The sequence below is a fragment of the Petromyzon marinus genome, chromosome 20, assembly GCF_048934315.1.
Source record: "Petromyzon marinus isolate PM22_M1 ecotype Great Lakes invasive population chromosome 20, UKy_Petmar_22M1.pri1.0, whole genome shotgun sequence".
Taxonomy (NCBI): domain Eukaryota; kingdom Metazoa; phylum Chordata; class Hyperoartia; order Petromyzontiformes; family Petromyzontidae; genus Petromyzon; species Petromyzon marinus.
This window is the reverse complement of record NC_133686.1, coordinates 1,549,107-1,575,412: the sequence shown is the minus strand read 5'-3', so window position 1 is coordinate 1,575,412 and position 26,306 is coordinate 1,549,107. Positions and strand designations below refer to the sequence as shown.

General features: G+C 54.1%; 1 protein-coding gene across 1 annotated transcript in view; it reads left to right on the top strand.

Moving 5' to 3' along the window:
• Nucleotides 1-26,306, top strand: part of LOC116944246 (nuclear factor of activated T-cells, cytoplasmic 3-like) — a 118,723-nt gene that overhangs the window by 39,902 nt on the left and 52,515 nt on the right. The window contains exons 8-9 of the mRNA XM_076068226.1: nt 18,178-18,233; nt 19,249-19,381. Coding sequence (XP_075924341.1) covers nt 18,178-18,233; nt 19,249-19,381 — 189 coding nt within the window. The remainder of the gene's footprint in view (nt 1-18,177; nt 18,234-19,248; nt 19,382-26,306) is intronic.

The window sequence follows — 26,306 nt, the reverse complement described above, 5'->3', positions numbered from 1 at the left end:
CCCACCAAAACTAAGCACTTGCCTGGGTATTTTGTACCATCGGACACTCCACCCCCACAACTCCCAATCGGTGATGGGGCAGTTGTGGAGAGAGTGGAGAGTTTCCCATACCTGGGCAGTGTGCTTATGACTGGCTCCAGTTTAACAGCAGAGGTCTCACTCCGAGTCAGTTGAGCGGCAATATCTTTTCATCGGTTGCGTAACGCTGTGTGGAAGCTACCTGGTCTGTCGCTCCGCACTAAGCTTCAGGTCTTCTCGGCCACGGTCATTCCCTCCCTTCTCTAAGCTTGCGAAACGTGGACCCCCCTAATGGAACATCTTCGCCGGTTAGAAACATTTAGGCTGGCCTGCCTACGATCCATCCTGGGTTTAACCAGACTGGATTGTGTGAGGAGCTCACAAATCCTTGAAAGATCTGGGCAGGGTCCCATCGGTGAGCTCCTCCGGCGGGCAAGGCTGCGATGGCTGGGTCATGTAGCCCGCATGCCCAGCCACCGCATGCCGAAACAGCTTTTGTTCGGCCGGATTGAGGGGGCAAAGCGGGCGCGGCACGGGCTAGAGAAGAGATGGAGTGATGTGGTACAGGAGGACGTGGAGCTGAGTGGACTTGCCGATGACTGGTACCAGCGGTGTCAAGATCGGCCTCTGTGGAGGAGGCTCGTGAAGGATGCTACTGGGCAGTTGGAGGTAGTCGCCCTCCAACAACAACGGAGGGCGGAGGAGCAACGCTCAGAACAACGAGCGGAGCGCCGGGTGGCTAAAGCACAGCAGGTTGGCACAGTAGGGGGCACAGGTGGTGCATCAGCCAGTCATCTCAGTCAGTCGACCCGTGGCACCTGGGTCTGCCCCGTGACCTCCTGCCAGCGGGCGTTCGACACTTCACGTGGCCTCAGGGTGCACATAGCCTGGCACAAGCGTCGTGGTGACGTCACCGCCACTTAGTGGCGAATGGCTGTTGTTGTTGTTGTATGTGAGTGTGTGTATGTGAGTGTGTGTTTTGTCTTTTGCGGGCGAGGTGCTGGCCATCCACCGCCTCGTGTGGCGTGCCGGCCTTCACAGGTGCTCGCTAACAGCACTTGACCCAACAGTCTGTTAAGGATATACGGGGGATCTTTGCTTTTGTAGATTGAGGTGCAGTGTAGCGGTTAGCGCGCTGCGCTCCCAACACGGCGAACCGAGTTCGATTCACGCTCACGGCTAACATCAGTAACACATAGCTGAACCGGTCCTGGGCTTCCCCTAGGTCGACTCAGCCTCATATCAGTACCTGGTGCGGTGTGTAAAAAATCGCCACTAGGGAAACAAAGGCAGTCTGGCGTAGTGCTGGCCACCCAATCCCTCGTGCGCCGTGCCGGCCTTTATTGTTGCTCGCTAACTGCACTTTCCCCAACAGTCTGGTAAGGCTATACGGGGGATCTTTGTATTTGTATTCGGGCGTGGTGCTGGCCACCCACCTCCTCGTGTGCCGTGTCGGGGCGCCCCAAGAGTCTGTTCAACGCGATACCGGGAATCTTTGCCTTCTCGACAATATGTGAGCAGTGGTGCAGTGTTAAGCGCACCGCGCTACGAACCCGGCGATCCGAGTCCCATTCCAGCTCACGACCGATAACAGTGACGGATTAAACTGGGCCTCCACTAGGTCGACTTAGCCTCAAACGAATATCTGGCGCGGTGTCTAAACATCAGCACTGGGCACACGAAGGCAGTCAGGCGGGGAGGGGAGACGGTCGTGGATCTTTGGCCACCAAGCGCCTCGTGTCCCGTGATGTTACCACCTTCCTCAAGTCGACAAACACTCGATCGCTGCTGTGCGTTGCTGGCCGCTTGGCGTTGCCGAGCCTGCGCTGGGCAAACACGAGGGTGTTTTTTGTTTTGTTAAGGACTACACGGGGATGGGGAGGGGGGGGGGGGTCTCAATGCCCTTTTGTGCGATTGCTGTGCCAAAAATCAACGCCGTGGCCCGGACAGATAAAGCGGAGCAGGAAGGCGAGACCCTTGCCGCCGAACCCCACAGCTGCGGGGAGGGGCCGGGGAGAGTGCGAAGGGGTGGGGGGTGTTATAAATAAATATATAACTGTGCTACAGAAAGAATCGGACGCATCCAGGTCACGACTTTCCAGCTGCTCCCGAGGCGTGAGGATGCGGCGTGGGAAACTCGCGCGGTGTACTCCTGGCCCGAGCGAGCGAGCGAGCGGGCGGGGTGCGGATGGGAATTGACCCGCGCGTGAGTGGCGATAGGGTGGTGGGGGTGGGGAGGAATCGTCGATGTTGCTGACGCGAGGCCCTGGCAGGTTAGCACGGCCCGTTCGCCGCTTGCCGTTTGTTGTTGTTGTTGTTGTCGTCGTCGTAGTCGCAGAGGTGCGCTGTTCGAATCCGGTAGGCCGCCCCGGTTAATACCGCGGTGCCCGTGGTACAGCTGTGTTCCTGAATAACACCGCGTTGTGGGAAAATCCCGTCATAATAAATAATAATATTACATAATATATGGGTAAAGCACAGTCCGCGATAACGCGAGAAGATGCGTACGCAGGCCGAACAAAGGCTGAGGCGCGTGGGTAGCATCTAGAAGCATCCAGCAGCATCCCGCCTTGCGTGATGATGCACCGCGCGCCGTGCGACCGCTTATCGCTGCTGGCGCTGCGACGTAGTTCTGTTCACTCAATCGCGTTATATACAATTCGCGTTATAATAAAAAAAGTGTTCTCTCATACGTCCATCGCGTTATAATCATATCGCGTTGTGAAAACAACACGCAGCGTTACAGGATAACAGACTCTACTGACCATTAAAATGCCGCGACTACTACTTCTACTACGCGCTGCCTTGCTTTAGAGTGGCCGAGAACGTATCGGCCATCGTGTGCCCGCGTCACGGAGGGATATGTCACGGCGACTTTCTCAATCGGGGGTTGGCACAGCCAGCACCAGGGACAGCTGCCACCGGGGGTGCCCCTGGGAACGTTTGGAGCCGCGAGCCGCGAGTCGCTCTCCGAGATGCTCCGCGGGGTAAAGCAGAGCGGCTCCATCCAAAGACGACACGCAACTCATGCTCATTGGTATTGCTCCAGGTGATGGTGCTGATGGTAATGATGATGTTAGATTGCATCAATACGAACTGCCCTCGTATGCCATGAGTGGACTCGTGGTGATGACGATGATTATGATGATGTTTATTACACAATTTACGATGATTATAACGATGTTCACCGTGATAATCATCATGATCATAGACAAATTATTATCATCATCATACTGCTACCACTACGCATGCGACTAACTGCAGTACTGATTCAGAATTAATCGTTGCGTTAGGCCGTGCGCCTAACGACGCGCTCAAATGTGTGCCGTCAAGACCCTCACCGCAGATGCACGGTTGGCTACGTACGGTGCAAAAGAAGCCCAACACACACATACATACACACATACACACACCACCACCAGCCGACATTGCCAAACCAAACCGCATTGTCAGATGGCGAGGCGACCTCACGCGCACATCTCTCGTGAAGCGTGCGACGGGCTGCGGGAGCCTCCTGCGTGTCGCGGCATCTACGACACCCCGACCCCGCTGGCTGACGGCCACCTAGGGGCATGCAAATCAGCTGGAAGCCTCCCGTAGATCACGTGACTCGTGTGTGTGCCCCCACCCCTCCACCCGCCACTCCTACTGTCTTACATCCGAATAGCCAGGGCTGGCTACGTACGGCGCGAAAGAAGTTCAACATTCACACGCTCTTAACTCCCTCCCCGTGTCCACCTGTCAAGGCAGACGCTGCTCACCCCTGGAGGTCACTGGTGCTAGGCTCCAGCATCCTCCTCCCTCTTACCCCCCCCCCCTCGATGCTGCTCACCTTGATTCGTGCGCCCTGTCCTAAGGCATGGAGGGGCGGGGGGGGGCATGGGGAGGCATGGGGGGGGGGTCGGTGGGTGCCTGGTGGACGTCAGCCGCATAGAGTAGTGAACACGCAACCTCCCTCGTGTTAACACGTACAGCTTAGCAGTACAACTTCCTGTTGTTGTTGTTGTTGCTGTGTGTCGAGTTTGTTTTTCCTTCCCCCGCACCTCACCATTAGCACGGTCGGCTACACACGACAGAAGTTCAACACACACACGTACATACAAGTAGGGGGAGATGAGAGGGGGGGACCATTGGCATTCGATGATCCGGATTATCCAAGTAGCACTTTTAATGGCCCCGCGATAAATGCTTCCAAGCTATCAATTCAGGTTCAGTGATTCTGCACTTGCTCTATTACTATAGTACTATATCGCCTTCAACTTGTATGAACGACTGGGTGTTTAAGGTTAGACATTTGTCGTATTATCTGGCTGTGCAAGTTAAACATTTGTGTTTTAATATGTAAGTGTTTTTTTTTTATGGCCCCTTTATAAAATCACGCTACGTGCCCCGCACGAGCTTAGTCCGGCACTGCGGGGGGGGGGGGGGGGGTATTTTATGCCAGCTTAGAGAGTATCTGCGCGGGTGTGTTCGGGCTACAAGAAGTATTCGGCAACTCGAGCCGGATCGCAGGAAGCAGCGTCCCCCGGTGATGTGACGCGGCTCTCTCGCCTCGCCTCTCCGTCATCCAGACCCACGTGCGTGCGCACGCGTGTGTGTACACCTCTGTACACCGGTGTACGTGTACACACGTGTACACACGTACAAAAGCCAAGATTCCCCGTATTAAGCCTTTTCAGACTGTTGGGGCAACTGCTGTTAGCGAGTAGCAAGCACGGAGGCCGGCAACACACGCGAGTTGGTAGGTGGCCAAGACCACGCCCGGCAACCTTTGTCTCCCTGGTGCCGATGTTTTTACGCACCGCACCAGGTACTCATTTGAGGCTGAGTCGACCCAAGGGCGGCCCAGGACCGGTTCAAATAACCATCACTGGTGTTGGTCATGAACGGGAATCGAACCCGGGTAGCCAGGATCGTAGCGCAGCGCGTTAACCCCTACACTACCGCTCCCCACACACACAGACACACACACAGACACACACACACAGACACACGCACACAGACACACAGAGACACACACACAGACACACGCACGCGTTCCCTTCACACTGCTCCCACTCGTGTCGCCGGGCCAGGGCGACTCCGGGTGAGAGAGACGTCTCCTCCGTGTCTCGGCGCGTTCCACCAGATCCTCGGAACTCCCTCTGAACTCCCCGCCCCGCCTCACCCACGAATCCCATTGCCAAAAGGAGTCATTCCCCCTTGGATGCGGCTGCCAGGAGCGTGTGTACCGAGGTTTAATCCGATGCCGAGAGTTTGAGAGAGAGGAAACAGAGAGCGCGGAGAGAGAAGATCCAGAGTGGTGAGAGAGATGTGCAGGAGAGCTGGACAAAACAAACTCAACTATTTTATTTGGCCAGTTAAGGTCCACTGAGCTGTATATCTTGTTTTCAGAAGCAACCTGGCCATCACGAATGATGGCTCAACGAAGTAGCTTATAATCACGTGGACATTTATAGCAGCCAAATACACGACAGGCGTCATGTTGATTCTAAATGTGGAGGGGAATCCCGGAAGATCCGGAGCAAAATCCACGCCACCACGGAGAGAAAGTGGTAAAGAGACACGCAAACTCCAAATATACAACAGGCGTCAGGGGTTGGGATCGAACCCCAGAACCCTCCTGTATACCGAGCGAGGTTGTTAACATCTCGCCACCGTAGCGACTCAAGAGAGAGAGCGGTAGAGAGAGGGATGATGAGAGCGCGTGCACAACACAGAGGGAGGTGGAACGAAAAGGAGCGAGCGAGAGAGACAGGGGTAGCGGGGGTGGGGGTGCGAGGGAGAGAGCGAAAGAGAGAGCGTGCGACGGAGAGAGAGAGAGAGACGGAGGGAGCGTGCGACGGAGAGAGAGTGACGGAGGGAGCGTGCGATGGAGAGAGGGAGGGAGCGTGCGATGGAGAGAGGGAGGGAAGGAGCATGCGATGGAGAGAGGGAGGGAAGGAGCATGCGATGGAGAGAGCGAACGAGAGGGAGAGAGGCAGTGACCGCGTGGCTTTTACGAAGCTGAATCTCCCCGTGACTCACGCCGCCCCAAGAGCGTTGGCCCGAGTGGCGAGCGATTCGTCCCTCCGCGACCTTCCGCCTGCCCACGCTCCCGTAGCTTGGCTCCCTGGCTTATAGACTTTGACTTTTAAACAACTTTTATTGCCGCCAGCAGCAGCAGCAGCACTGGAGGCGATTTCGATGTTAAATACACAAAGTCACCAGCAACACAAATGAAAATAAACGTTACAAATCCACGCGCTGTGGCACTAAAAAGCACCGCGCACAACACGAAAGAAAAGTCACGTGGTGGTTGTGGTGGTCATCGCGCACGCCACGTTGACGAGCGAGCGCTTCAGAAGGTGAACACGTGGGGGGTGCCGTCCACGCTGGTACAGAGAGGGGCTTGTCCGGCTCCCCAGCGTTCGAAGAAGACGCGCTGCACATCACCGACATAGAGAGCGGGCGGGTGTGGGGGCAGCCTCTGCCCAATTTGGGGGGGGGGGGGTGTTCCTTGCAGATCCCCCCGCTGAGAGTGGAGGAGACGCCGTGTCTGTGCGGATGGGCGGGTGGGTGGTGAGTGGCTGAGTCAGCGCGACTTAGCTGCCTCGACTGAGTCCTGGGGTGGCTGGGTGGTTGGGTGACTGAGTGACTAGGTGGTTTGGTTGATGGATGGTTGTGTGGTTAATTAGTTGGCTAGTTGGGTGACTGGGTAAGTTAGGTGGTTGGGTGGCTGGGTGGTTGGGTGGCTGCGTGGTTGGGTGAATGGGTGATTGGGTGGTTGTGTGACTGGATGGTTGGGTGACTGGGTAAGTTGGGTGGTTGGGTGGCTGGGTGGTTGGGTGAATGGGTGGTTGTTTGGTTGGGTGATTGCGTGGTTGTGTGACTGGATGGTTGAGTGACTGGGTAAGTTGGGTGGTTGGGTGGTTCGGTGACTGGGTAGTTGGGTGGTTGGATGGCTGTGGGGTTTGGTGGTTTGGTGGTTTGGTGGATGGGTGGTTGGGTAGTTGGGTGGTTGGGTGGCTGGGTAGTTGGGTGGTTGGGTGGTTGGATGGCTGTGGGGTTGGGTGGTTTGGTGGATGGGTGGTTGGGTAGTTGGGTGGTTGTTTGGTTGGGTGACTGGGTGGTTGTGTGACTGGGTAGTTGGGTGAGTGGGTGGTTGTGTGACTGGGTAGTTTGGGAATCGGGTGGCTGGATGGGTGAATGGGTTGATGGCTACGTGCTGTGTAGGTGAATGGGTGAGCGGATAGCTATAGGGAACCGTAGTGCAACAGTTTAGTGTTCTGCACTACGAACCCAGCCACTCGAGTTCGATTCCTGCTCGATTATCTGAATCGGTCCTGAGACTCCCCTAATTCGACTCAGCCTCAAATGAGTACCTGGTTCGATGTGTAAACATCGTCACTTTAGATACAAAGGCGGCCGGGCGTGGTGCTGGCCACTCACCCCCTCGAATGCCGTGCCGGCCTTAATGGCTAACAGCACTTGCCCCAACACCAGTCTGCTAAGGCTATACGGGGGATCTTTGTCTTTGTTTAAGATGGGGGGTAGGGAACGCTTCAAATCCGTTATTTCTGTGGAACTGCCAACAAAACTTCAGGCGATGCTGCAGAAATTGCAGATCCACGTCTGGAAATATTTCTGTGATTTGGAATGAATCTCAGTGCGTCTGGATTCAACAGCACCATCCACTCCTCGCCATCACTTCAACTTCTTCAACTGACCCCTCGAATCATCTCTCTCGCTCGCTCACTCGCGCTCGCGTACGATGCGCGTACACGAACAGAGATATAGACACGAAGAGAGAAACGGAGAGATGGGGAGACAGAGGGAGAGGAGACACAGGGAGGGCGAGAGACAGATTGTGAAGGAGGCAGACAGAGAGGAAGAGATACAGAATGAAATACAGAGAGAGAGTCCGATAGGGCGAGACAGGGAGAGGAGAGACAGGGAGACCGTGAATGACAGAATGAGATTGAGAGAGACAGGCAGAGACACAAAGACACACAGAGAGACAGACAGGGAGTGGGAGAGACAGGGAGACCGTGAGTGACATATTGAGATTGACAGAGACAGACACTGACAGAAAGACAGAGAGACAGACAGGGAGCGGGAGAGACAGAGAGATCGTGAGTGAAAGAATGAGTTTGAGAGAGACAGAGACACAAAGACAGAGAGACAGACAGGGAGCGGGAGAGACAGGGAGACCGAGTGACATAGTGAGATTGAGAGAGACAGACAGAGACAGACAGAGACAGAGAGACAGACAGGGAGCGGGAGAGACAGAGAGATCGTGAGTGACAACGTGAGATTGAGAGAGACAGACAGAGACAGAGAGACAGACAGAGAGACAGACAGACAGGGAGCGGGAGAGACAGGGAGACCGTGAATGACAGAATGAGATTGAGAGAGACAGACAGAGACACAAAGACACACAGAGAGACAGACAGGAGTGGGAGAGACAAGGAGACCGTGAGTGACATAGTGAGATTGACAGAGACAGACACTGACAGAGAGACAGACAGGGAGCGGGAGAGACAGAGAGGTCGTGAGTGACAACGTGAGATTTTAGAGAGACAGACAGAGAGACAGACAGACAGAGAGAGACAGAGAGACAGACAGAGAGGCAGAGAGACAGACAGAGAGGCAGGGAGCGGGAGCTGCAAGGAGATATGGCCACGCTAAGTGAACTCGCCCCTCCGCGCGCAGCTGCAGCTCTGTACAGAATCAGACAAAATACGCAGCCAGAACCCAGCCCAGCTGTGAGCGGGGAGGAGGGGGGGGGAGGCGGAGGGACGGGGGGGGGGGGTCTCATTAGCGCCGCAGAAATCCGCGTGATCGTCTTAGAAATCCGCGCAGCTGCGCGGGGAAAATAAACATCGTCGCAGCTCCCACTCTTCCACTCTCGTCGCAGTGCCGCTACACCCCACGTATCAGCTTGTGCCTGCATGGCTCCTTCACTCGCCAGCACCTCTCACTGGTCTCTCTCCTCTCTTACCCACCCGCACCGCCACCACTCCCTCTATCCGCTCTCTCATTTCCTCACCTTCCTTCTCGTCCAATTCGCATCACTCTCTGCACCCTCCGTTAAGAATCGCCTCACTTTGCACAACCCTCCCTCTCGCTCTCTCCTCCCTCTCTCGATTTGCTTCTCCGGTACGCACACGCACAGCACTGGTGTCGCGATCCACTGCTGGATGAATGGGGTACCCCACCCCCTCCCCCCTTGCTACGCCTTGCGGGGGGCCCCGCGTAGGGCTTGTGTGACCGTGACTACAGCACCCTGGTCAGCGAGGGGTTTGTGAGGGCGGGGTCGCGGGGGGACAGCATAGCCGTGGAAGCATAGAAGTGCAGTCCAACGCGTTCACCCCCCCTCCCAGACCCCTAACACACATGGTCCTTCATTCCCTTCCTGTGAGTCTTTGCAGACACAGAGAAGAAAAAGATTGACCCGTACAGTCTGAAACAGACTGCTAGGGCAAGTACACAAATATATTGATACAGACACGGACAATAACAACACAGCCACGCATACAACGACAAAGATACCCCGTAGAGGCATAACAGAATGTTGGGGCAAGTGCTGTTAGCGAGCACCTATGAAGGCCGGCACGGCACACGATGGGTTGGGTGTCCAGCACCAAGCCCGGGCACCTTTGTCTTCCCAGTGGCGATGTTTACACACCGCACCAGGTACTCATTCGAGGCTGAGTCGACCTAGGGGAGGCCCGGGACCGGTTCAAATAATCGTCACTGATGTTGGCCGTGAGCGGGATTGAACCCGGGTCGCCAGGTTCGTAGCGCAGCGCGCTAACCGCTACACTATCGCTCCCCGCACACACACTGACACACACGCACACATCACTCAGCCACTCACCCACAGCCTCGCTACCGTGCACTTTCCCCTCCCCGCTCGCTCGCTCACTCACCTAGCGGATCGGGTGTACAGAAGCTCTACCCCCCCCCCACTTCCCAGCACCCATGAATAACCTCACCCCGCCACCACCACCACTTCTCCCCCTAAACCTCCCACCGCTCCTTCACTTCCAACTTCCATCCCAAGCCTCCCCTCACCATTAAACCATTGCACCCCTCACCCCACCCCCGCCCTCTTCGCCATATATTTGACCAGATGCTGCGCTGCCGCAGCCTGTGAGCACGTGTTGGGTGAACTCACTGCCGTCTGTCTCAAGCCTTGCTCCCAAATGTGTCTCACCCCCACCCCCCATAGCCCCCTCCCCTCTGTCTCACTGTGTTACCTCTCTCGCCTTTCGCCTGCGCTCATTTCCGAACGTATTATTCATCTTGCGCCCCGAGTGTGTTGGACGGCAGCTCACGTTGTGTTAACGTCACCCGGCACCCCCCGGGAGAGCCCCTATGCATGCGCGTGCGTGCGCGTGCGTGCAAGTGAGGGAGTGGGGAGGCGTGGCGCAGCGGTTAGCGCTACGCTGCGCTACTAACCCGGGCAACACGAGTTCGATTCCCGCTCACGACTATCACCGATTCTCTGAACCGGTCCTGGTCCTCCCCTAGGTCTACTCAGCCTCGAATGAGTACCTGATGCGGTGTGTAAACATCACCACTCGGGAGACAAAGGCGGCCGAGCGTAGTTCTGACCACGCAGCCCCTCGCTGACAGTACATGCCCCAACAGTATGTTAAGGTTATACGGGGGATCTTTGTCTTTGTGTTCTTAAATTCGTGCTGTGAGATAAGCAGGCTTATATTGAATGACTCACAATTCATTCATCCACTCATTCGCTCGCGATGCTGCCGTGGGCGGTGCCATTCTCGGCGCCCTGGACTTGCAATCCGGAGAAGTCACCGGTCCGATCTCCCGGTGCGGCAGCATTGTGTGGTGGGGTAAAGTGTGGATTGTCCCACCTCTTCCGAGACGGTCTGGAGAGCGTGGAAAAGTAGGCAGAATACCCACAAGACTAGGGAGATATCTCCGCAGCTCTCTCTCTCTCTGTAGTGGAGAGCTGTCCCACAAGCAGGGGATGTTAGCGATACATTTCAGGGCTGCACCTGCACTTCTTATCACCTGAACTCAATCTCTCGTAGCTCGCGGCTGTGGTTGTGGTGGTCGCTTGGTCTGGGCCGTGGTGGTGGTGAGGAGGTAGGAAGAGGGGTGGGGAGGATGGGGTGGGTAGGTGGGTGGGGAGGGTGAGGTAGGTGGGTGGGTGGGTGGGGAGGGTGGGGTTGGTAGGTGGGTGGGTGGGTGGTGGTGGGGCGAGGGGGGGCTCCTGTGGTCTTGGGCCTTGGCTCCGAGCCACGGGCTCCTGTCCGCACGTGCCGCGGCTTCCCCGCAGACGCACGTGCACAAACAAAGACAAAGATCCCCCGTGTAGCCTCAACGGGCTTTTGGGACAAGTGCTGTTAGCGAGCACCAATGAAGGCCGCTTTACGAGCACACACACAGACCCGCACACATCACCAACAGATACAAACTAACCATAAGCATCGTGAAGAATATAAGTTGCAAAATAATCAAGCTTCCTTTCACGCATCTGCTGTCCCTCCACAAACCATCGGCCACATGGCCCAGCCTTGGTTCAATGCCAGCCTGACCTTCAGTGTACTATCATGCTGCGGATGAGACACTGACTCTCGAAATCGGTCCAGAGTTTGAATGTATTGACACCGCTGCTGCTGAAATTATGCAGGCCCAGAATGTAGGGCGGTGCTGCTGATGGGATGTGTAAATAAATACACGAGTCATAGAGCTGTTGGGGAAAAGGTTTAGGAAGGCGGTAACTTGTTTGTTGATGTTGCTCGCTACTAATTTGTTCAACATGTATTACGACATGGGCAGTGTTGAGTGTAAGGGCAGTGTTGAGTCTATGGGCAGTGTTGAATCTATGGGCAGTGTTGAGTCTATGGGCAGTGTTGAGTCTATGGGCAGTGTTGAGTCTATGGGCAGTGTGGGGTCTATGGGCAGTGTTGAGTCTATGGGCAGTGTTGAGTCTATGGGCAGTGTGGGGTCTATGGGCAGTGTTGAGTCTATGGACAGTGTTGAGTCTATGGGCAGTGTGGGGTCTATGGGCAGTGTTGAATCTATGGGCAGTGTTGAGTCTATGGGCAGTGTTGAGTCTATGGGCAGTGTTGAGTCTATGGGCAGTGTGGGGTCTATGGGCAGTGTTGAGTCTATGGGCAGTGTTGAGTCTATGGGCAGTGTGGGGTCTATGGGCAGTGTTGAGTCTATGGACAGTGTTGAGTCTATGGGCAGTGTGGGGTCTATGGGCAGTGTTGAGTCTATGGACAGTGTTGAGTCTATGGGCAGTGTGGGGTCTATGGGCACTGTTGAGTCTATGGGCAGTGCTGAGTCTATGGGCAGTGCTGAGTCTATGGGCAGTGTTGAATCTATGGGCAGTGTTGAGTCTATGGGCAGTGTTGAGTCTATGGGCAGTGTTGAGTCTATGGGCAGTGCTGAGTCTATGGGCAGTGTTGAATCTATGGGCAGTGTTGAGTCTATGGGCAGTGTTGAGTCTATGGGCAGTGTTGAGTCTATGGGCAGTGCTGAGTCTATGGGCAGTGTTGAATCTATGGGCAGTGCTGAGTCTATGGGCAGTGTTGAGTCTATGGGCAGTGCTGAGTCTATGGGCAGTGTTGAGTCTATGGGCAGTATTGAGTCTATGGGCAGTGTTGAGTCTATGGGCAGTGTTGAGTCTATGGGCAGTGTTGAGTCTATGGGCAGTGTTGAGTCTATGGGCAGTGTTGAGTCTATGGGCAGTGCTGAGTCTATGGGCAGTGTTGAGTCTATGGGCAGTATTGAGTCTATGGGCAGTGTTGAGTCGATGGGCAGTGTTGAGTCTATGGGCAGTGTTGAGTCTATGGGCAGTATTGAGTCTATGAGCAGTGTTGAGTCGATGGGCAGTGTTGAGTCTATGGGCAGTGTTGAGTCTATGGGCTGTGTTAAGTCTATGGGCAGTGTTGAGTCTATGGGCAGTGTTGAATCTATGGCATTGTTGAGTCGATGGGCAGTGTTGAGTCTATGGGCAGTGTTGAATCAATGGGCAGTATTGAGTCAATGGGCAGTGTTGAGTCTATGGGCAGTGTTGAGTCTATGGGCAGTGCTGAGTCTATGGGCAGTGTTGAGTCTATGGGCAGTGTTGAGTCTATGGGGAGTGTTGAGTCTATGGGCAGTGCTGAGTCTATGGGCAGTGCTGAGTCTATGGGCAGTGCTGAGTCTATGGGCAGTGCTGAGTCTATGGGTAGTGTTGAGTCTATGGGCAGTGTTGAGTCTATGGGCAGTGTTGAGTCTATGGGCAGTGCTGAATCTATGGGCAGTGTTGAGTCTATGGGCAGTGTTGAGTCTATGGGCAGTGTTGAGTCTATGGGCAGTGCTGAGTCTATGGGCAGTGTTGAATCTATGGGCAGTGTTGAGTCTATGGGCAGTGTTGAGTCTATGGGCAGTGTTGAGTCTATGGGCAGTGCTGAGTCTATGGGCAGTGTTGAATCTATGGGCAGTGCTGAGTCTATGGGCAGTGTTGAGTCTATGGGCAGTGCTGAGTCTATGGGCAGTGTTGAGTCTATGGGCAGTATTGAGTCTATGGGCAGTGTTGAGTCTATGGGCAGTGTTGAGTCTATGGGCAGTGTTGAGTCTATGGGCAGTGTTGAGTCTATGGGCAGTGTTGAGTCTATGGGCAGTGCTGAGTCTATGGGCAGTGTTGAGTCTATGGGCAGTATTGAGTCTATGGGCAGTGTTGAGTCGATGGGCAGTGTTGAGTCTATGGGCAGTGTTGAGTCTATGGGCAGTATTGAGTCCATGAGCAGTGTTGAGTCGATGGGCAGTGTTGAGTCTATGGGCAGTGTTGAGTCTATGGGCTGTGTTAAGTCTATGGGCAGTGTTGAGTCTATGGGCAGTGTTGAATCTATGGCATTGTTGAGTCGATGGGCAGTGTTGAGTCTATGGGCAGTGTTGAATCAATGGGCAGTATTGAGTCAATGGGCAGTGTTGAGTCTATGGGCAGTGTTGAGTCTATGGGCAGTGCTGAGTCTATGGGCAGTGTTGAGTCTATGGGCAGTGTTGAGTCTATGGGGAGTGTTGAGTCTATGGGCAGTGCTGAGTCTATGGGCAGTGCTGAGTCTATGGGCAGTGCTGAGTCTATGGGCAGTGCTGAGTCTATGGGTAGTGTTGAGTCTATGGGCAGTGTTGAGTCTATGGGCAGTGTTGAGTCTATGGGCAGTGCTGAGTCTATGGGCAGTGTTGAGTCTATGGGCAGTGTTGAGTCTATGGGCAGTGTTGAGTCTATGGGCAGTGCTGAGTCTATGGGCAGTGTTGAGTCTATGGGCAGTGTTGAGTCTATGGGCAGTGTTGAGTCTATGGGCAGTGCTGAGTCTATGGGCAGTGTTGAGTCTATGGGCAGTGCTGAGTCTATGGGCAGTGTTGAGTCTATGGGCAGTGTTGAGTCTATGGGCAGTGTTGAGTCTATGGGCACTGTTGAGTCTATGGGCAGTGTTGAGTCTATGGGCATTGTTGAGTCGATGGGCAGTGTTGAGTCTATGGGCAGTGTTGAGTCTATGGGCAGTGTTCAGTCTATGCGCAGTGCTGAGTCTATGGGCAGTGTTGAGTCTATGGGCAGTGTTGAGTCTATGGGCAGTGTTGAGTCGATGGGCAGTGTTGAGTCTATGGGCAGTGTTGAGTCTATGGGCAGTGTTGAGTCTATGGGCATTGTTGAGTCTATGGGCAGTGTTGAGTCTATGGGCAGTGTTGAGTCTATGGGCAGTGCTGAGTCTATGGGCAGTGTTGAGTCTATGGGCAGTGTTGAGTCTATGGGCAGTGTTGAGTCTATGGGCAGTGCTGAGTCTATGGGCAGTGTTGAGTCTATGGGCAGTGCTGAGTCTATGGGCAGTGTTGAGTCTATGGGCAGTGTTGAGTCTATGGGCAGTGCTGAGTCTATGGGCACTGTTGAGTCTATGGGCAGTGTTGAGTCTATGGGAATTGTTGAGTCGATGAGCAGTGTTGAGTCTATGGGCAGTGTTGAGTCTATGGGCAGTGTTGAGTCTATGCGCAGTGCTGAGTCTATGGGCAGTGTTGAGTCTATGGGCAGTGTTGAGTCTATGGGCAGTGTTGAGTCGATGGGCAGTGTTGAGTCTATGGGCAGTGTTGAGTCTATGGGCAGTGTTGAGTCTATGGGCAGTGTTGAGTCTATGGGCAGTGTTGAGTCTATGGGCAGTGCTGAGTCTATGGGCAGTGTTGAGTCTTTGGGCAGTATTGAGTCTATGGGCAGTGTTGAGTCGATGGGCAGTGTTGAGTCTATGGGCAGTGTTGAGTCTATGGGCAGTATTGAGTCTATGGGCAGTGTTGAGTCGATGGGCAGTGTTGAGTCTATGGGCAGTGTTGAGTCTATGGGCACTGTTGAGGCTATGGGCAGTGTTGAGTCTATGGGCATTGTTGAGTCGATGGGCAGTGTTGAGTCTATGGGCAGTGTTGAGTCTATGGGCAGTGTTCAGTCTATGCGCAGTGCTGAGTCTATGGGCAGTGTTGAGTCTATGGGCAGTGTTGAGTCTATGGGCAGTGTTGAGTCGATGGGCAGTGTTGAGTCTATGGGCAGTGTTGAGTCTATGGGCAGTGTTGAGTCTATGGGCATTGTTGAGTCTATGGGCAGTGTTGAGTCTATGGGCAGTGTTGAGTCTATGGGCAGTGCTGAGTCTATGGGCAGTGTTGAGTCTATGGGCAGTGTTGAGTCTATGGGCAGTGTTGAGTCTATGGGCAGTGCTGAGTCTATGGGCAGTGTTGAGTCTATGGGCAGTGCTGAGTCTATGGGCAGTGTTGAGTCTATGGGCAGTGTTGAGTCTATGGGCACTGTTGAGTCTATGGGCACTGTTGAGTCGATGAGCAGTGTTGAGTCTATGGGCAGTGTTGAGTCTATGGGCAGTGTTGAGTCTATGCGCAGTGCTGAGTCTATGGGCAGTGTTGAGTCTATGGGCAGTGTTGAGTCTATGGGCAGTGTTGAGTCGATGGGCAGTGTTGAGTCTATGGGCAGTGTTGAGTCTATGGGCAGTGTTGAGTCTATGGGCAGTGTTGAGTCTATGGGCAGTGTTGAGTCTATGGGCAGTGCTGAGTCTATGGGCAGTGTTGAGTCTTTGGGCAGTATTGAGTCTATGGGCAGTGTTGAGTCGATGGGCAGTGTTGAGTCTATGGGCAGTGTTGAGTCTATGGGCAGTATTGAGTCTATGGGCAGTGTTGAGTCGATGGGCAGTGTTGAGTCTATGGGCAGTGTTGAGTCTATGGGCTGTGTTGAGTCTATGGGCAGTGTTGAGTCTATGGGCAGTGTTGAGTCTTTGGGCAGTGTTGAGTCTATGGGCAGTGTTGAGTCTATGGGCAGTGTTGAATCAATGGGCAGTATTGAGTCGATGGGCAGTGTTGAGTCTATGGGCAGTGTTGAGTCTATGGGTAGTGTTGAGTCTATGGGCAGTGTTGAGTCGATGGGCAGTGTTGAGTCTATGGGCAGTGTTGAGTCTATGGGCAGTGTTGAGTCGATAGGCAGTATTGAGTCTATGGGCAGTGTTGAGTCTATGGGCAGTGTTGAGTCTATGGGCAGTGTTGAGTCTATGGGCAGTGTTGAGTCTATGGGCAATGCTGCTCAATGTTCAGGGGAAGTTTACTCCAGTGGAGGGGTGCAATGGAGTGAGAAAGACCGAAATTGGATTGGGCACCACGGGGAGAAGGAGGGGCAGAGAGAAAGAGAAGATTGGGAAGGAATTCAGAACTGCGGTCATTCTCGCAGTCGATTGAGGCTAAAGCCTTCGACCAAAGACGGTGACCACCGCATCGCGCGGCGCTTTCAGATGCGCTTCTGCGGCCGTCTGGAACGCCTCTTCCTTTTGATATTAGGTAACCGCTGGAGCTATGATGCACTTTGAAATCATCATCTAGATTGACAAAACTAGATGATGAGCGCGTTTCGGCTACGTACGCTGCGAGAGAAGTCCAACGTTCCGTAACACACACACACACACGAGGGCATTGGTTTCGCATGGAAGTTACGGGCGGAGAGGCTGCGTTGTAAAACTTTCGACGAGACATCGACGGTGACTCACAAAGTGCGGCGCTCATTAAACCCGTTGCAAGCTCGGGCCTCCGTTGGCTTGGCATTCGGACGGAATTTGCAAGACGCTTACAGAGCCTCGCGTGGGATCGCGCGCGTTCATCCCAGGGCGCCTCGCCGAGCCTCGCGTGCGCAACCACAGAGATACGGACGCGTAACAACAACAATAACAACAACTACCACGATAACGCCGCACATGCAAAGGCACAGATAGCCCCGTAGAGCCGGAGTAGAATGTTTGGGGCAAGTGCTGTTAGCGAGCATTTAGGAAGGCCGGCACGGCACACGAAGGGGTGGGTGGCCAGCACCACGCCCGGCCGCCTTTGTCTCCCCTGGTGGCGACAGTTACTACACAGCTCACCAAGTACTACGAACGCGGTGATCCGTGTTTGATTCCCGCTCGCGGCCACAAATACCAGTGTCGAATATCTGAACTATTCTTGGGCCTCCCCTAGGTCGACTCAGCCTTAAACGAGTACAGTACCTGGTGCGGTGTGTAAACATCACGACTGGGGAGACAAAGGCGGCTGCGCGTGGTTTTGGCCAGCCATCACTTCGCGTGGCGTTCCGGCCTTCATAGGTGCTCGCTAACCACACTTGCCCCAACAGTCTGTTGAAGGCTACTTGGGGGATCTTTGTCTTTTTGTTTCCCGTTATCTGACGATTTGTCCTTCCCTCGCCCTCCCTGTCGATCTCCTAAACCCTCACCCCGCTCTCCCCTCCCTCTCCCTTTCGTCCCATTGCTACTCCCCATCACGCTCCCCCACTCTCTCTCTCTCTTTACTCTCCCCTTCATATACTCTCCTATCCCTCACTCTCCGCTAATTCCATCCCCACTCTCCTTTTCATCTCCCCTAAGACCGCCCCGCTCTCCCTCCTGTCTCACTTCACTCGCTCTCACCTTTCTCTCCCCCCCTCTCTCCCCTCGCGTCTCCCTTCACCTCCCCCTCTCTCTTCTCTCACTTCCCTCTCAGCTTTCACTCTCCCTTCATTGATTCTCACCATCCTCTCCCCAACTCTCCACTTCCCATCCCCCCCCCTCTCTCTATCCCCTCTCTTCATTCTCCCCTTGCACCCCTTTGCCCCCCCCCCCTCTTGCCCCCCTCCCCCCCCCCACACAGACGGCCGCAGCCTGTGGGAGGCGGAGGCGAGTCTGGTGAGGGATACAGCTCAGGCGGTGAGTCCCGCTCGGCTGAGTCGTCACGAGTTTCAGATTCTCCTTCCCGGCGTCTCCCTCCTCCTCCTCTTCCTCCTCCTCCTCCTGCTGCTGCTGCTCCTGCTGCTGCTCCTCCTCCTCCTGCTGCTACTGCTGCTGCTCCTCCTGCTGCTCCTCCTCCTCCTCCTGCTGCTGCTCCTCCTCGCCAGATGTCACGGCCCCGCCGCTCCGTGCGTGGGAGAGGCTCGCGACAGTCTCGGGGAGTCGCTTCCCCCCCCCCCACTGCCCCTCCCCCACCCACCCCACCGCCACCACCGCCACCACCCTCTGCATACAGCGAGACCTGATGAAGAGGCGGGGGGGCAGTGGCGAAACCAAGGGGAGGTGGGGGAGTGCTTTGGGGGAAATTCCCTGCCCCCCCCACGCCAAATCCCAGGCCCCCATTAAGTACCAGAAAATTGGCGTTGTTCGATTGATATTGAAGACTCAAAATTCAAATTAATTGATTGTCATTGTATCGCATGAATGTATAGGGCCCTCTTTAAAATGCATGCATTTTCTGAATCGCCACCCCCCCCCCCCCGGGAAGTTTCTAGATCTACCTCTGGTTGGTGGGGGGGGGGGGTCATTCACAACTCAGGGCGGGGGGGGGGGCATGAAGAGGATATTATTGTATCGACCCTGAAAGGATGATGGGCTCGTTGTGAGCCCATCATGCGAGTAGCGTGGTGTGTGTGTGTGGTAAGGCGTAGTGTGCCATGGCATGTGGTGCGGTGTGCACGGTGCGGTGTGTATGGCCGTTGTATGGCCTCACAGTGCACCTAGCCTGGCACAGATGCCGTGGGGACGTCTCCGTCGCTTAGTGGCGAATTTTTTTGCTTGCATTGGTATTGGTGTGGCCGTGGTGTGATGGGCGTGGGGTGTGTCGTGCGGGCGGTGTGGCCTTGGTGTGATGGGGTGGGGTGTGTCGTGCGCGTGGTGTGGCCGTGGTGTGATGGGATGGGGTGTGTCGTGCGGGTGGTGTGGCCGTGTTCAGGGCCGCATCGTGGTGCGGGTTCCCCCGTATCAGGACAGGCTGGTGGGCACGCCGGTGCGCGTACAGTTCCACGTTTACAACGGCAAGCGCAAGCGCAGTCAGCCGCAACGCTACACCTACCTGCCTACCACAGGTACCCAGCCGCAACGCTACACCTACCTGTCTACCACAGGTACCCAGCCGCAACGCTACACCTACCTGCCTACCACAGGTACCCAGCCTCCCCTACTCACCTTACGCAGCTCGCACTTCCGATTAGCGCTGTTGGCTACGTACGGTGCAAAATAAATTCAACGTCCTGTATACACATACAAAGAGCCCTCCCCCACGTAGCCTCGAACAGGCTGTTGGGACAAGTGCTGTTAGCCATTTCGTGGGATCCTTTTTGCCAGTATGAAAAATAAGAATCGGTTTTACCCCTTCCGGCAATAAAACAAGTACAGTATGAAGATGTGATGTCTGCTCTAACCACACACGGTAATTGTGGTGAACATGCAAACAAAACATGGTCTGATAACACTGTGTAGCAAAACAAATGTTTGTTCCTGGGTAGTGTTATTTCCTAATTGCTCATGCCTCAAAAGTACAGAAAATTATTATTATTCCCCACAAACTTTGCTTTAATGACCAGGACAGTGATATTTTGAAATTTACCTATTTTCAATGAGAAAACGTGCGAATTTGTGTTTTTTCGTTCACGTAAAGTCAGAAACAACAACATATGAATCACAATTCGCATGTAGTTATACTAAAGTAATACAAAAATGACTTCAAAAGATTTAGACACCGAGGTGCACTACCACAGGCTGGACTGGCTACAGCGGACCGAGTTATTTGTGGGGAGGAGGAACAACCTCGACAAACTACTCACTTCTAAATCTTTTTAGTCATTTTGTATTACTTCAGTATAAATACATGTTAATTTTGATTCATATGTTGTTTTTTTCTGACTTTGTGTGAACGAAAATACACAAATTCACCCGATTTCACATTGAAAATAGATACATTTCAAAATATCACTGTCCTGTTCATAAAAGCAAAGTTTGTGGGGAATGATAGCCATTTTCTGTACTTTTTAGGCATAAGCAATTACGAAATAACACTTACTACCCAGGAACAAAAATTGTGTTACATAGTGTAATGTCTGCATTGTCTTAGGAACTGATTGGCCTGTCAGCGAGTAGCACCTACTCGTTTTGAGGCCCGGGACCGGATCGGATAACTGTCACTGTTGTTTGTGGCCGTTAGCCGGAATCGAACTCGGGTAGCGGGGATCGTAGCGCAGTGCGCTGACTGATACACTACCGCTCCACACACTTACACAAGTGCTGTTGGCGAGTGGCACCTATGAATGCTGGCACGGCACACGAGGAGGTGTGGGGTGTCCAGCACCACGCCCGGTCGCCTTTGTCTCCCCAGCGGCGATGGTTTACACACCGCACCATTTGAGGCTGATTCGACACATGCACACACTTTGACACATTTTTAACACACGTGAACTTCCACACACCAGAGTCACATGACACAGGAGCGTGCATTTTATTTATTTACTTCAGGTCATTCCCGGCTCCGTTTACATTACAAGCGAGTCTGGTTACAATCAACTTCCATCCTTCCCTCTCGCATGCTCGCTCGCAGATTATTTGGGAAATTCGAACGGCTCCATAGCGACTCCTCTCTCTCCCGAACGCTGTCGGGCATAGCCACGCTTTGTGAGTCGCGCCTTATCCACGCAGTTAAATGTTTACTCGAGTGATTAAATAGCTCACGAGATGCCAAGCACAATTAATGTTAACTACCTCGCCTGGTATACAGGAGGTCGTGTGTTTGATCCGAGACCCTGAGGATGCCTGATTTATATTTGGAGTTTGCGGTGTCTTTCTCTCTCTCTCTCTCCCCGTGGTCGCGTGGATTTTTCTCCGGGTCCTCCGGTTTAGTTTTTTCCCCTCCACATTTATCAGTCAACGTCACGCGTTCAGAAAATTCGGCTGCTATAAATGTCCACGTGATGATAGGCCACTTCGATGAGCCATCGTTTGTGGTGGCCAGGTCGCTTCTGAAAACAAGAGCGCGCTGCAGCTCAGTGGGCCTGAAGTGTTTTCATGAAATAAATAGTTTATCGTTTTATTTATAGCTTTGAATAATTATCCCTTTCCTGTTCGCCGCTTTGCCAATCCACTTCGCTATATGTTCTCGGGCGAGTTGTGCCGCCGTGCGCTGCTCGGCACGATGTCCGACATTTCGCTGCACGTTCTCGGTAAGGACCTTCTTTCCCGGGAAACTGATAATCACGAAAACAAACAGGATAGAGACTTTGACTTTTAAACAACTTTTATTGCCGCCAGCAGCAACAGCGCTGGTGGCGATTCCGATATGAAATGTAAAGTCACCTGCAAACAAATAATTTCTCTAAATCCACGCGCTGTGGCGCTAAATGCAGCGCGCACAACACGAAAGAAAGGTCACGTGGTGGTGGTGCTCATCGCGCACGCCACGGTGACGAGCGAGCGCTTCAGAAGGTGAACACGTGGGGGGTGCCGTCCACGCTGGTACAGAGAGGGGCTTGTCCGGCTCCCCAGCGTTCGAAGAAGACGCGCTGCACATCACCGACACGTGTGTGGTGAGCGTGAGAGACAGAGAGAGATAAATAGATAAATACTAAACCAAACTTCTTTGGTTCTTTCGGTAAAGTAACGTAGAATGAGAATAAAATAATAAAATAAGACAATAAAATTCTCACGACGTTTCGGCCACAACACAAGCAGCCTTCATCAGGTGAAAGAACAGAACTGTCGGGACGACAGTGCACTGTCATTCTACGTGACTTTACCGAAAGAACCAAAGAAGATGAATCCTTGCAGTCACGAAAGCTTTAAATCGAAAAATTAAACCGAACTTCTTTGATTTTACCACTAAAACCCACTGAGCTATATAGATGTATTTTTTTAAAGCAACATTGATTACAAATTATAACTCAACGAAGTCGCTTATCACGTGGGAATTTCTAGCACCCAAATACTTTACGTGATGTGAATTCTCAAAAACGTGGAGGGGAAACCCCGGAGAAAGATCTACGCGAGCACGGGAAGACAGAGACGCAAACTCCAAATATACAGCAGCAGCAGCAGGCGTCAGTGTCGGGATCGAACCCACGGCCTCCTGTAAACCAGGCGAGGTAGTTAACATCTCATAGCCACCGCGGCGCTCCCTAACGAACGAACCAATGAGAGAGACGCTCACTCACTCGCTATGGCGAGGCGCCGTGAACCTTTGACGACGCCACGTGGCAGTAATTTCTCATGAAGGGTGGGGGTTGATGGTGGGGGGAGGGGTGTGGTTGCGGGAGGCGCGGTGGGGGGGGGCATGGCTGGTTGACTTTATTTGAGCGGTTTGAGTTGCTGCGAGGCGTGGGAGAGAACCGGGTTGGTAGACCCCCCCCCCGGGACCCCCCCCGGGATCCCCCTCCGGGACCCCCCCAGGACCCCCCCCCCGGGACCCCCCCCCGGGACCCCCCCCGCCCCCCGTTGTCCCGCCCACCCGCGGGCGACGCTACTTCATTGAACGCGGCCACGTGAAAGCCTCCAACCCACAGCACCCCTCCCACCACCACCCCCGACCCACCAATTATCAACGTCCCGCAACTGATATTCAGACATCCACCCGTGGCTCATGGCGACATCTCCGCCGCACTTCATCGGGCGCCGCCGTTGCAGCCCCCCCAAGGCGGTCGCTAGCGGCACTTGGCCCGTCAATCGGTGGCGGCTACACGGGGGGTGGGGTTGGGCTGGGGATCGTTGTCTTTTTTTTGTTCTACCTTGTTTGGGCTACCCCTCCCACGGGGACCCCCGCGGATGTGGCTCTGTCAAAGTGCCCCCCACAGCCCCCCCCTCCCCGCCGCCCCCCCCCCCGCCCCCCAGTGGAGACTCGCACAATGGACGGGGTTGTGACGTCAACTTATCTCAGTTTGAAGCCCCCGCGGAGTTATGGGGAGCAGACCCGATAACGAATCTCTCTCTCCCACGCTCTCTCTCCCTGGACTCTCCTCTCTCTCTGTCTCTCTCTCTCTCTCTCTGTGTGTGTCTCTCTCTCTCTGTGTGTCTCTCTCTATGTGTCTCTCTGTGTGTCTCTCTATGTGTCTCTGTGTGTGTGTCTCTCTGTGTGTGTCTATATGTGTGTGTCTGTGTGTGTGTCTCTCTCTCTCTCTGTGTCGCGCTCTCTATGTGTGTGTCTCTCTCTCTCTGTGTCTCTCTCTATGTGTGTCTCTCTCTGTGTCTCTCTCTGTGTATCTTTCTCTGTGTGTGTCTCTCTCTATGTGTCTCTGTGTGTGTGTGTCTCTGTTTGTGTGTGTCTATATCAGTGTGTCTGTGTGTGTGTCTCTGTGTGTGTGTCTCTCTCTCTCGTATTTCCTTATAATCTTCGTCTTCTCTGTCTCTCTGCCACTGTATTTCCTTATAATCTTCGTCTTCTCTGTCTCTCTGCCACTGTCTCTCTGCCTCTCTCTCTCCCCGTCTCTCTCAATGTCTCTCACTCGTTCACCTCTCGACGTTCTAACGCCCCCCCCCCTCTCCTCCTCTGTGCTGTTATCGTCTGCCGCTCCTTCTCTCGCTCTCTCTATCTATCCACATAGGAACATCGTTTTTTGTACACATCCCATCAACCACGCCGCCTTCTGGAAGTGCATCTTTTCAGCTGTGATTGGTTCAAGCACAAGCAAAACTCTGGACCGGTTTCGACATTGACTGTCTCATCAGCAGAGTCAAGCTCGCTTGAACCAGTAGTTCAATGCGAGCACAACTCTGGACCGATTTCGACATTCTCTGTCTCATCAGCAGACTCAACGCTGGTGAACTGCCAGATGTTTACAGCCAAGGGCCCTCTTTTCTGTTATGGAGCCCAGTTCAACGAAAACCCATGAAATACATGGCACGAGATATTCAGATTTATGGTGGTAGAGTAATTAGAGGAGGAGGCGCGTGGGGGCGGGGTGGGGGCTGGAGGGTGGTGGGGAATGGGGGAGGAGAGGGGGGGAGAAGGAGGGGGATATGGTGGGAGGGGGGGGGGTCCGGACAGGGTCCCCTCTGTGAGCCCCCAGCTAAGTCTCCCGGGATTCCCTGGCGCGGGTCCCGGTGCGGGCCCCGGGAGCGCTCTGTTTGTGCGGTTACCCCAAGAGATGGCCCCCACGTGCACCGGCGTGTGTGTCTGTATGTGTACGTGTGTGTGTGTGTCTGTGTGTGTGTCTGTGTGTGTGTGTGCATGTGTGTGTGTACGTGTGTGTGTGTCTGTGTGTAAGCATCGCTACTGGGGAGAGAAAGTCGGCCGCGCGAGCGTGGTGCTGAACTTCTTCCTGTGCCGTATCGGCCTTCATAGGTGCTACTCGCTAACGGCACTTGCCCCATCAGTCTGTTCAAGGATACACGGGTGACCTTTGTCTTGTGGGAAGAGGTGGGTCAATGCACCATGAAGACCACAATTCCCGAGTTCGTTTCATTGCCGTGGCTCTAGCGTTGGTGGACTCGCTGAGTGGAACTTTATCGTAGACGGAACTGTTGGGGTCAGAGACCCAATTGTTTGAAGTCGCATGCGTGGGCAGTGAGGTCAAGTTCAAGAGGTCATCCTGCCAATACAGCGCAGCTGGAGAATCTGTTACTCACTGAGGGTCCAATAGGGGCACCACGGTGGCGAGATGTTAACTTCCTTGCCTGGTATACAGGAGGTCGTGCGTTCGATCGCTAAAGTAACGCCTGCTGTATGTTTGGAGTTTGCGTGTCTCTCTATAAAGAGCTTCATAGCGCAGTGGGCCTTACCTGGTAAAATTAAAAAAAATTGTTTAGTTTAATAGAACTTGCTCATTAATGTGGCAGGGATCACTCGCACACACACACAACAACACCAAACGCAATTCGCCAATAAATGGCAGTGACGTCCCCACGGCGCTAGTGCCAGGCTATGTGCACGTTAAGGCCACGTGAAGTGTCCAACTCCCGCAGCCAGGAGGTCGCGGGGCAAAGCCATGTTCTATGGGTCGACTGACTGAGATGACTGCACCACCTGTGCCCTCTACTGTGCCAACCTGCTGTATTTTAGCCCCCCGGCGCTCTGCTCGTTGTTGTGAGCGTCGCTCCTCCGCCCTCCTTTGTTGTTGGAGGGCGACTGTCTCCAACTGCCCAGTAGCGTCCTTCACGAGCCTCCTCCACAGAGGCCGATCTTAACACCGCTGGTACCAGTCATCGGCAAGTCCACTCAGCTTCACATCCTCCTGTACCACATCACTCCATCTCTTCTCTAGCCCGTGCCGCGCCCGTTTCGCCCCCTCTATCTGGCCGAATAAAAGCTGTTTAGGCATGCCGTGACTGGGCATGCGGGCTACATGGCCCAGCCAATGCAGCCTTTCCTGCCAGAGGAGCTCACCGATGGGACTTTGTCCAGATCTTTCAAGGATTTGTGTTGGCAGGACAGCCTAAATGTTTCTAACCGGCGAAGATATTACATTAGGGGGGGTCCACGTTTCGCAAGCGTAGAGAAGGCAGGGCATGACCGTGGCCGAGAAGACTCGAAGCTTCGTGTGCATCGACACACCGAAGTGAGATCTCTGCTGTCAAACCGGAGCCGGTCATGAGCACACTGCCCAGGTATGGGAAACTCTCAACTCTCTCCACAACTGCCCCATCACCAATTGGGAGTTGTGGGGGTGGGATGTCTGATGGTACAAAATACCCAGGCAGGTGCTTAGTTTTGGTGGGACTGATGGGAAGGCCCCACTTCTTAGTGGAAAGCTCCAGGTTCAGCAGCAGCGCTTCCGACTCCTCCTCTAAGTGAGCAGCAATTACCAGATCATCGGCATACATAACGTGGTTGACCAATAGGGAGCCATCCCTTGACCACACCGGGCCATCGATCAGCCTCCGATTTTATCTGTACACACACGCGCACACACGCACACACACGCGCACACACACACGCACACACACACGCGCATACACACGCACACACGCGCACACACGCACGCACACACACGCGCGCACACACACACACACGCACACACACGCACACACACGCGC